Source organism: Eptatretus burgeri, chromosome 1 (genome assembly GCF_056783735.1).
Source record: "Eptatretus burgeri isolate ZD-2024b chromosome 1, Ebu_testis_v1, whole genome shotgun sequence".
NCBI lineage: Eukaryota > Metazoa > Chordata > Myxini > Myxiniformes > Myxinidae > Eptatretus > Eptatretus burgeri.
Window position 1 is genome coordinate 145243056 of NC_140961.1, and position 12007 is coordinate 145255062.

Here is a 12007-nt window from a genome sequence, read left to right on the forward strand (position 1 = left end):
TGCACACACACAGACACAGAAAACCCGATGAAGAGGGAGTTGAGAACCAGGAATTGGGCACCGTAAAGGAGGAGCTTGAGTCGAGAAGGGGCGGAGTCAAGAGTGCGTGGACGGAGGAGTAGGCTTTTCCAGATCTTTGCCAGGTAGGCAGGTGGGGTCGATGTCATGTGGGCGGAAACGAGGAGGCAGAGTCCAGGCAGCAGGAGGCGGGTAGTGGCGGTGTCGATAAGGCGAGGCGAGAGAGAGGGGGAGAAACTCAAAAAGCAAGTGAGAGACAGAGGGACTTCTCTGACCTTTATTGGATTTGCAGCTCGGGGGGAGGGGCCACCCCGAATCGTAATGTCATCACCTGAATCGGGCACTCTGATTGGCCCTGACCCCTCACGTGGCCTGCCAGCTTAGGCTGGAAAACGCCTCATTTCGTTTCCGTCAAGGCCATCCCAGACAGCGAACATATTTTGCTCCGAGCCCATGACATGACACGAATCGCCCACACCGAAATTGGCACACGTATCATCCTGCAAAAATCCCGGGCCGTGCCCGGGCGACCGGTCGAGGGTCCCGCATGCCCGCTCGGGTGTTCGACCAGCGTCGATCAACGTGCTCGCTTTGCGTGTGTCAACGTGGCCCACACTGTGCATTCCTCGGCTCAATCGCAGCTTTGCTGGCCGTAGAGAAGAGAAGACGTTCACCATCCGTGGAGAAGCCACTGCTGCCAGCGAGGTTCGAAGGTACATCGCCATGGATAAACCCATGCACGTTTCACGAGCGGCGTACGTGTCTGCTTTTGAGCACATTCCATACAGTGTGCGTGGTTCCACCATTATCAACGTGGCCCATGCTCGCGTTCACATGACTCCGCTAGCGTGTGCATGGGGTGAACACCAATATGTGTCAGATATTGAGGTTAAAAAGGAACAAGCCACTTCTACTCGCACACTCGTATCCTGCCAAACATGGCGTGTTGTTGTCTTTATTGGCCTACGTACGCGTTTCGTGCAGCATGGGCAGCGTGCTGGCCATGTTTCCCATGCCATGAAAAACACTATTTGTGCAGCCTCTTAAGAGGAATTTATTCACATGCCTTGTTAATGCATTCTTCCGAGATCATCGGAAGCTCGAGTCGACAACCCCGCACTGCCAAGCACACGACTCGCCCGGGAATGAGTATCTCTGTGCAGCAGATGCCTCACCGCGGTGTCGCACGCGCTGATCTCCACGAGGACCCACCTTACAGCGAAGGCGGACGTGGCTGATTTACCTCAGGAATAATCAGAAAAGAAGAAGAATAGGGATGAAATGAAGGAAAATATGATTTAAGCAACCCTCACTATTAGATCATCGCAACGCCTTCCCTTGTTGTCCCTCCAAACAAAAGGAAGAGGACTATCTCCACATATAATAATGGAATAACTGTCTTGGGACACCGATCTGTTGTACGCATGCAGTTCCGAGAACCGCAACAATATATATAAATAATATATATATATATATATATATATATATATATATATATATATATATATATATATATATATATATATATATATATATATATATATATTTGCGAATTTGCGCCCGCCGGCATGCGAGCGGCCACGTAACTAGAATCGCGGCACGTCGCCCACCGGACGGACAATTCCGTCGTGACCCTCTCGGACTAACGCCGGGAACTAGTCACGGGTGGGCCTTTCGGCCTCACCACGATCGTGCCAATCGGCCCCCCGCGTGGGATAGGGTTGTTCGCCAAATTCGACCTACCTAAGTACCCACACGGAGGGTAGACCGGGCGATCGCACCTCGCCGCATGTCGACTTCGGACAGGGGCCACTTTAAGCGACCCGTTCCGTACTATCGGGATAACTGAGCGGTGTTATCGTCAACCTCGACGGTTCCGATTAATTATTGGGCGTATTTAGCCCACGACCAACCCTTTACGTGAAGTAAGATGGAGATTCAATTAAAGAAAAGACGAAGCGAAACGGGAAAAACAGTTCAACATAATTCACATTTATTCCGCGGCAAATGGAAAGCACACATATACAATTACAACAATTATGCACCAAAAGCAAATGTAAAAGAAACACAACAATTATGCACCAAAAGCAATTGCAACAAAAGAAACACAATGCAGATCTACTACCGACTATGCGAGCACACGGCAACACTTACACAGTTTTACTTTACAGACGGCGCCGACAACACATATACTCAAAATCAAAAGAAAAAGGGGCCACCCTCTACGACAAGGGGGCAGACGTGGTCTGTGGGCGTGAGACCGGGCAGAGCCTACCCGTCTTGTGATGAGCCGCAAAATGGCGGCGGCGCCCCGACTCCGCACTCCTCCGCGGGCCTCGCTGGCACTGCCTGGAATGGGGTGGGAACGGGGCCCCCTTTTCGCACTATCTCAGCGCGGGGGGGGGGAAACAGGGGGGGGGGTTGTTGATGCTCTGGGGAAAGAGGATAGCTGGCTTGCTTGGGTCCCGCGACGAGCGACTCCACTGCGCCCTCGACCGCGTTCCCGGCTTCTCCTCTCTGCAGCTCCCCGACAGACTCTGAACCCCGACAGACCGACTCTCCTCCAGACCCGTCTTGACTGCTGCTGCCACACTTCGCCGCCGCCACAACTCGCCCGAGCCCGAAACAGAAAACCTCTCTACTGACTCAATTCGCCCCACGCTCGGCGCTTTATAGTGGTGTAGGAGAAGCCATATGCAGATTTTCGGATCAGGATGGGCTCGGGGGCGGAGCCACGCTCGCCCATTGGACGGAGGAAAAGTGGGCGTGAATCATTCCTGATCCTCGAATTTGCATATAGCGATTCCACTCCGACGTGCCTGGAGGCGGGGCCAAATCGCCCCGCGCTTAATGATTGGACGGATCAGAAGTGGGCGTGTATCATTCTTGATCCGACTTCTCGGAAAGGCCGCTTTTTGCATCCGCTGCTCGGCGCGCGCCCTGTACGAGTCCAGGATCGGTGCCCACAAGCGGTGCGGGAATGGCGGCAGAAGGAAGAGAGGTGAAGGTGGTGGAGGGTTTATTGTGGCGGTGATGACGATGGTGACGCTTGGAATGGCGGTGATGCGATGGTTGCGAGAGCGGGTTGTGAAGGTAAAGGCCATGGCTGTTGGCGTTGTTGAGAAGCGGCGTTGCGGTTGGTGGTTGTTGTGTGATGGCGGTTGAGACGTGGTTGGTTCAAAATAAAGATAGAACAGAAAAACGGCTATCTTGAAGGGTCGCAGCCCGAATGAATCACATTTATTCCCTCTAAACAACGGGTTTGGGCTAACTACACATGTACTTACAGAGATATCTCACCTACGGGACCTGAATGGTGGTTTGCGAATTTCCTCAACCACAACAATATATATATATATGTTGTTCTGAATTTGGAAGCTCACTGCATTCAACTTTCAGGTCCCCATAGCACAGTTATTTCGATACGTATAAGGAGTAAATGCGGATAGATCGCTCCCTTTTCCCTCATCTAACGGGAGTTAAATGTTCGTGCGCTGCAGAGTTATTTTGATAGGATTTTTTTTTACGACAACAACAATGCCAACAACAACACTGCTCGAGGAATTGTCCACGCTGTTTGCGCGCTCATGAAGCGTTTCATTCTGGCCTGGCGCCAAATGAGGGAATGCGTCATTTTGCAGCCAATGGGCGCTGAGCGGATCAGAGCCATGGCGGTCCTTTGCAAGAAGGCGGAGCCGCAACACGCGGTCCGCCCAATGAGAGCAAGTCACGCATGAGCGGACCGTGCCCGAGAAGGACGACAAAGGAAAGGAGAACAAATAATTGTTCCCGTCTGCTCGAGCGCTGGGTCTGGTTCTCTGGTCTGCTCGACGCTGGTCTGGCCTCATCTCGTCGCTGGCACTGGTCTGCGTCTGGCTGCCCCGGTCCATCTTTTGGCGACCGGAGCTCCAGGAAGGGGTGAATATCCAGCCGCACGCTCGTGGCCAGGTAGCCAGCCTAGCCGTCCTGACTCCCAGCCGAACTATCCTCGGCGGCTGGAGAGCAGAATAAAAACAACTTGGCTCCGTTTCTTTTGGGTGTTTGTGTGTGCGTCTGTGTGTGGGCCCATCTTTAAGTAGGAACTGGTTCAGTGCTTTTGCTGTACATTATTTGCATCCTTTATACTCGGTTTAACTCTGCCCTTTATGTGTTCCTTCCCCACATATTGTGATAAATACCCCTATTGTTGAATGTTTCAGCTCGTTTCTGTCCTTTCCTGTATTGGCTGAGCACGGTGCGTGTTGGGAGAATTAAAGAGGCCGTTGTTGCTGTGAGTTGTGCATTTGGACCAACGGGACCTCGGTAAACATCCGCTCGGGTTACACACGGGTCGAGCACGGTTACGGCTCGTCCTGTTCGAGCTCCGTGGAGGGTGTGGATTCCTCCGTAGCTCGCCACGTGGGTATCTAAGTATTTTGAAGATTGGCAAATAACCCTGTCCCACGTGGCTGAATTATTGATGATTCGTGGTCCTGTAAGGGACCCTTACCTTCGGGGTTATCCGAGGGTTCACGATCTGAATTCCGGGTGTTCGGTGGAGTTGACTCTGCTGCTCCAACTCGTGGTCGTTCTCATCGCCGATACCCAGCCCACAACAATATATATATATATATATATATATATATATATATATATATATATATATATATATATATATATATATATATATATATATATATATATGTTGGATGTTGTGTATGTATGTGTACATGCCAGCTGCTATTGTGGACTGCCATCTTCATGCTTGGGTTGGGTTTCAGGGGATGGAATGGAGACTGACCCAGTTTCAAACTATCCACCTCCAGTGTATGTGTCAGAGTGTGTGTGGTGTCAGTGCCATACAGTGTTATGATGGAAATTGTACGCCACATGATACTCGATATTACACAGAATTTTGACGCATCCGTGCAATTTACAACTAATCACTAAGCCACCAAATACAAGATTCTTATTCATTTATTAGAATGCCTTGCTCGATTAGAATGCAAAGAGATGAAGAAAAAGAGAATCCGAGTCTGAAAAACCCACACAGGCAAGATATTGTTGCGGTTTTGCAACACACCCCCAAGCATGCAAGGGACACATAGGTACCCAGAGTGAGCTATGTTATTAATTAGATTCATGAATTATATTGTCCTCTCTGTGTCTTCCAGGTTTGAATGATGGATCCATTGTGTGGGTTTCGATCGGACCCCCCTTCATCATCTATCTATTATATTTAGGATTCTATACAGTAATCATCCAGGATCCCATTCCCTGCCGTTCTTCATTTCCACATTTAATGCTTTCATAAGTAACACTTCACCATTTCATTAAATATCTTTTTCTTTCCTGGTTGATTGATCATGCATCATGTCCTGTTTGTAACGATATGTAAGATTGTTTTAAGTGGCCTCCATAACTGTTAAGGTAATTCCTTTCCTCATGTATCTTTCTTGTGCTTTTGTTGCTTTGATTGATTTGGCAGTAAAATAATGTGTTTTGTTTGATTGTGAATAAATGTGTCCTTTATGTGTAATTGTAAATGAACGTGTTGATAAATTAAATGTGCTTGTTAAGGTTTGAGAGTTTTTGACCAGTTCCTCTGTCTTTTCTACCATTGGTCCAGCATAAACCACCCCTTATTGCTAGACAGGAAGTTCTACCCTACGTGATTTACTCTTGTAAGCGAGCGCACATTCAGTGTGTTGCTCGGCAGTAATCCGGGTGTGTGTTGAGGGAGCAAACCCCCCCCCCCCACCCACCCGCCCCTTTTGGTGCAGCCATTCACAGGATGGCTGTACCAATCAGCATTCGTAGTTGCTTCACAACCCACCGGAGCACAAAGTTATTCATGCCCGGTGGCCTTAGGACCGGGCCTTGGGGAGAAACAAAAGCACTTCCCCCTCGAGGGAACTCAAACCCTTAATCTGCAACAATATGATCACAAAACATATATGTGGAGACTCCAAGTACACATAGACTTTTGCTGATTCAGAACTAAAACTAACCATGAGTGCTATTATTTTATTTAATCCTCTCATTTTTATTCAAGCATGCAATGAATTTTGTGGCTACTTGATCCAGATATACTGAGCTCGCTAGAGCCAGAGATTGTCTCCCTGAGAGACAGATTCAGAAATAGCGAGAGAGCTTGCTCACATTGTTATGTCTGGGTTCGGCTCCCAGCAGAGGACCCCTCCCCAATTGGCATCCACAATACTTGTGGCAGTGTTTTATCACCCAATCCTCTCACGGCATCCATCATGGTACTATCAGTCAATACTGGCTCTTCCTGCCCAAATTAACTCTGCCCTTCAGAGAAGTCCTGAGTTCCATAATGTTCCATTCCCACCAACCCATGCGCTCAGTGCAATCCAATCACATTTTCACTCACATGGCTTGAGATGATTCTGGACAATGCATGCAACTTCACCTCCATAGCTACTCAAGGTTACAATGCTATATCCCAGCAGCACATAAACACAGGACGACCTAACCACTCATCCTGAAGAAAAACATAAAATGTCTGAAATGCAGTATTGTCCAGAAAGTCAGTGTTAAGGACTTAATCTAGTTCCAGTAGATGACACGACCCCCTCAAAACTATAACGAGAGATTTTCCTTTTCCTTGTTTTTTTTCTTCTTTCATGATCTGCTTTAGAATCTTGGCACAAAGAAAATGCAAATATACTGGCATCAAGTTCAAGTACAGTGGATGTCACTCAATTCAGGTAAGAAGAAAATGGCTGTCATGTTTCTGATTTTGTTTTGACTGCTTTTAGTAACACATGGATTGAAGTATTTGTGGTGAGAAACTAAACACTAAAATATATCTGGTATCTGAATGTGGGTTCAATGGATAGGTCAATGATATAACTGAAAAATGACTAAGATATTGTAATATGCATGGTATGCAAGGCTCACCCCCACAACATTCCCCCCTCCCCCACATTACATCCCCCTCCAATGCAGCATCTCTGGAACATGGTTGAAGCCAAGACACCCTGAGTGTTTGAGGCTTGCATTACCGTGTGGGCAATTCTCTCCATGTCCATTGTCCCTAATCTTGAGATGGATGGATTTAACAAATTCGTCTGGACAGTTTCTTTTAAACTGAAAGCTGTAGATGAGGATTTCCCATGAAGTTCATTACTTTTTGAAGACAGCTCTCATAATTATGGATTTCAAAAAATAATGATGACAACAACAACAACAACAACTCGACGTGTCACATCATAACTGCAGGTAGTTATGATTGGGTGCCAAGACGTCACGCTTTGAGACAACCCCGCTTTGATGCACCCCCATTTTGTTCGGCGGTGGTGAAGAAAGTTGGGTTGGGGTGAGGGGAGAAAGTTGGAGGTTGGGGGGTGGGAGTTGGAGGTTGGAGGTTGGAGGTTGGGGGGGAGAAAGTTGGAGGGTGGGGGGACAGAAAGTTGGAGGTTTGGGCGGGGAGAAAGTTGGAGTTGGGGGGGGTGAATAATTGGAGGAGGGGTGGCAGAGAGTAATTGGGTCAAGGGAAGGGATAGAGTTTTTCGGGTTGGGGAGAGGGGGGAGTGAGATAATTATTTTGGTTTGGAGTGGGAGATAAATTGGGGTGGGATGGGGATAAGGCATCACTAGGGTCCAGCAGTATAATCGAAATACTGGTAAAATTTTTCATATAAATATACCGGTATTGGAATTCTGGTTTACCGACAAAAAAAAAAAAAAAATATCGGGGTGAACCCCCCAAGTTTATCACCAACAAATTGTTGAAAGATTTGCACAATCTTTGAATACCGTACATGATTTAAAAAACCTTGATGCACTCGATGTCTCGGATACACCTGGACCAGTGGAACGGATGACGTCAAGACGTACAAAGAAGTAAGTATAACAGGTTTTTCTTGTATACCTTGTCGAGTCTCATATGAGAGCGAACACACAACACACAGCAAGGGGGTCATGAGACAAGACAGGCAGGAGTAGGAAGGACAAAACAGTGGAGAACAGAGACATTAGGGGATATGTGGAAGGGAGAGGGATGAATCAGGGATCATGGGTATACAAGATGGACATTACAGTGACTTTCAGGAAGGAAAGCAGGGAATTTGAAGGAGGTGGGTTTGGGGTGGATTAACGGGGTAGAAAAGATTGACGATTTGGATGGGGGACGATAAGAGATGGTGGTGAACAGCTGTTTTGAAGGCCTGGAGGGAAGAATGGTTTTGAACGGCGTGAGGGAATTTATTCCAAAGGTGGGGAAAAACGAGGAATGAAAGAGTGAAGGTGAGCAGTGATTTGTAATTTTGGTAGTTTTACCAGAAGGGGGTTGGTGGCGGACCTTGTGCGTTCTGTGGAAATATGGTGGGAACAAATTGCAGCCACAGCACGGGGGGGGGGGGGCGAGACCAGAGATGAGATGGTAGACGACAGAAAGACCACCGACCTGCTTGTGGTGAAAGAGTGAGAGGTCAAAAGACTCAACCTCATTGCAGGAGATGCCACTGATCCAAAATGCCTTGATTTCCAAAGCGTGAAGGTGAGAAATGAGGGAGGGAGGAGCACCAGCCCAGAGTGAAGAGCAGTACAAGATCAGGCTGTGGACGAAAGCCTTGTATGTGGTCAGGAACTCAGGTGGGCCGAGGAAGGACTTTGCATTTCCAGTCGGCGACTGGCTTTGGAGGCCAGGTTGGAAATGTGGCTTTCCCAGGAAAGAACATGGCAGATGGTGAGACCCAGAAGCTTGAAAGAAAGGACTTCTTCCATAGGATTGTTGAGAAAGTGGATGGGGGGGGGGGTTCCAAACGGTCCTTTCGGAGAGACATAGTGAGAGTGTGACATTTGTCCGGATTGAAAGACATGTTGCACATGTTGGACCAGTTTGTGATTTTACCAAGATATGCAGTGAGCGAAGAAGCTGCTGCTTGCCGGTATGATGAATGACAGATGGCACAGCAGAGGGTGGAGTCACCAGCAAACAGATAAAGAGCATTTTCCAGAGAGTCAGAGAGATCATTAAGGAAAACCAAAAAAAACGAACAGGGTCCAGAATGCTGCTTTGAGGAATTCCAGCCTGGACAGGAAGAAGGGATGAAAGAACTCCATTTCTGGGCGTTCATTTACTGCAACAGGATAGGAAGTCTGCAAGCCATGAGTGGAGATGGCCTTGGATATCAGAGGAAGAGAGTTTGATGAGCAGGGCAGGGTGCCAGACCATGTCAAAAGCACTCGATATGTCTTGGGATTTGACTCTGATTTCATGTCCGGCATTGAGGATATCCACCCATTGTTGTGAGAGCAGAAGCAGCATATCCAGGGTAGAGTGCCTTGGTCTGAAACCAAATTGATGATCGGAAATCTAGCCATTGGAGAAGAGGAAGGATTTAATGTCTGAAGCGATGATGGATTCCTTAACCTTGCTGATGATTGAGAGAAGGCTGATTGGTCTGTAGTTGCAGGGATCTGTTTTTGCACGTTTTTTATGCAGGGCAGTAATGTTTGCTGATTTCCAAGCAGATTGCAAATGACCTTGAACAAATGAGGGGGTGAATAGAATAGAGAGAGGATGAGCAAGAGCAGAGGAGCAGGTTTTTAGGACACGTGGGCTGATGCCTCTTGACAGGTTGCAGAAGCTGAGTCGAGGTTTCATAGCAAGCTCTCCACCTTGTCAGGAGAAAAAGACACAGAGTCCAGGGACAGTTGGGTGCAACTGGGTAAGGTGGGTAGAGAAAGCGATGGGTTTTGTACACAAGAGATCAATGCAAACACAGAGTTTCGGCATTCAGCCTTTTCACGTGTGGTATCAGCAGTGCGCCATTTGAGGTAAGGGAGCGGATGGAGGGGGAACATGCACCAGAAACAGATTTGATTCGATGCCACCAGGATTTGGAGGTGGGGGAGAGTTTTGAGTGTTCAGACGTGAACTTATTTGTCAATTCAAGCTTACAGTATTTGTCGAGCGATGGCGAACTGTCATATTACCAGTCTTGAGAATCCGTTATCTATGGTGTGATGTACATCCAATGAAGAGAAGAGTAACATGTGCTCCAGCTTTCCGTGTTGGATCACGAGTTCTTGGTGGTTTTGTGATGATCTTGTGAGCAGGACAACAGACATATCTAGATGCCACCAGGATTTGCAGGAGGGAGAGAGGTTTGAGAGTTCAAAGTTGAGCTTAGAAAGATGGTGTTTTCTGGTTCTCCTGAGGGTAGATACACACTTGTTCCGAGCTTTATGGAAGGAACTGAGATTACCCTCATGTGGGTTGCTTTCCATGAGGCAAAGGCAAGTTGTTTCAGGACAACTGCCTCACCACAAGCTTCAGTGAACCATGGGCAGGAGGAAGGGTAGGACAACTGAAGACGAGAGGGGATAAATCTGTGCATGAGGGAGAGCAAGTTTCTTTGAAAGAATTCCCAGGATGAGTTGATGTTGGAGAAAGTAACGATGGGAGAACAGTCTTGAAGTTTCATTGCTGCTTGGAGATCCTGCCAGTCGGCTTGAGTGAAATGCCAGACTGGACGGCACTGAGGTGGTTCTCTGATAACAGCCAGAGAGATGTCTGCTTGACAAGCATGTGGTCAGAAGAACCGATTGGAGCAGAGGAAGAACGGCAGATATTTTCAAGGAAATTTGTCAAAAATCAGATCCAGAAGAAATGGAGTACCATTGGTTGAAATCCGGGTCAGGAAATTGACTGATTGAGTCAGTCCCAATTGGTCTCAGGAAGCTTTTGCAGAAGTGCCATGACAGGTGAGAGAGGTACCCACACCGAGCCAACTGGCATGATGACAATTGAAGTCAGCACATATGAGGAATAGAGAGTTGGATGAGAAGATAGAAGTTGGTCCATGTTTTTGGATCGTGAGGTGTAAATGGAGTCATCACTGTTCGGTGGACGGTGCAGTTCACATTTAACCATGAGTTGCGAATGTAGGGGAAGCCATAGCCAGAGGTATTCCTGGGGGTGTTGCGGAGTGAGGGCAGTGCATGGAGAGTGAGGAATAGAGTTTTGATAAAGAGAGCAACACCTCCACCAGGACGAGGCTCAGGTCTGTCAAACCGGAAGAGGTAGTAACTCGGGAGAGATACTTGGGAGTTAGACACGTCTTGGGAGAGGAAAGTTTCTGTTCGACAGATTATGTCTGGTTTGTCTGTGGCAACCTGTATGGAACGATCTGTCAGGTTTGCGTGAAGGCCCCGGATATTTGAGGTCCACACTGTTAATGAAGAGGGAGGGGAGGAGGCTTTGTTTGCAGGGGATGGGAGGAGAGGGGAGGGTATGACAAGGGAGGAGTGGGGGGGGGGAGGTAAGGAGAGTTGTTGAAAGAGTGTGGGGGACGACAGAATAGGTAGGGGAGGGGGCCTTATGAGTAGGAGAAAAGGCTCTGTGGTGCTGGGGGAGAGGGGGCAAGAGAGGGGCAGAAGGCAGTTGAGGATTTGAGGAGGTGTACTTTGAGTAAATGAGAGTGTGTCCTTCCCTTCCTCCCACCCATGCTTCACTGAAGCTTTTAACATTTAACCCTCAGCATCTGAGCACTGTAGAAGCAATCACATTTTTCTTGACCTGGTCGCTGTTTTTAAAGCAATTGCAAATTGGTTATTTTATTTATATGAATCGGGTGTTCTTTGGAAACCCTGTGCTGATTACTCGTCTGGCGATCTGCGATAGCCAAATCAGTCCAGCAATGACGGGATGAAGCGGAAGCAATATAGTCAGAGTGGTAGGCGATACTGGTATGAAGCAAAGTTATACCAGTCCAGTGATCCACACTCGTCATACCAACATGGCGATCAGCGATCGCAATAGATCACAGCCTGTGCCGATTACAAACACTGATCTCACATGAAAACAAAATTATTTTTGATACAAGTTGAAGTTGGAAGTGAAATCACCATTCTCATCATGGGGGGAGGGGGAGGATCCCCATTCTCATCATGGGGGGAGGGGGGATCCCCATGTGGGAATACATTTAAAAATTAACGTGTGTGTCAATCATTGGACCATTATGTATTTTTAGAA

The 12007-nt window shown here is 47.8% G+C and overlaps 1 protein-coding gene across 10 annotated transcripts in view; it reads left to right on the forward strand.

The window, feature by feature from the left end:
• LOC147035687 (equilibrative nucleoside transporter 1-like) overlaps nt 1-12007 on the forward strand; it is a 223139-nt gene that overhangs the window by 71105 nt on the left and 140027 nt on the right. For 8 of the 10 annotated variants that reach the window (XM_085846682.1, XM_085846674.1, XM_085846704.1 and 5 more), the window contains one exon: nt 6662-6731. The exons of the other annotated variants lie outside the window; for them this stretch is intronic. In XM_085846682.1, coding sequence (XP_085702808.1) covers nt 6662-6731 — 70 coding nt within the window. The remainder of the gene's footprint in view (nt 1-6661; nt 6732-12007) is intronic. 10 annotated transcript variants of the gene reach the window in all.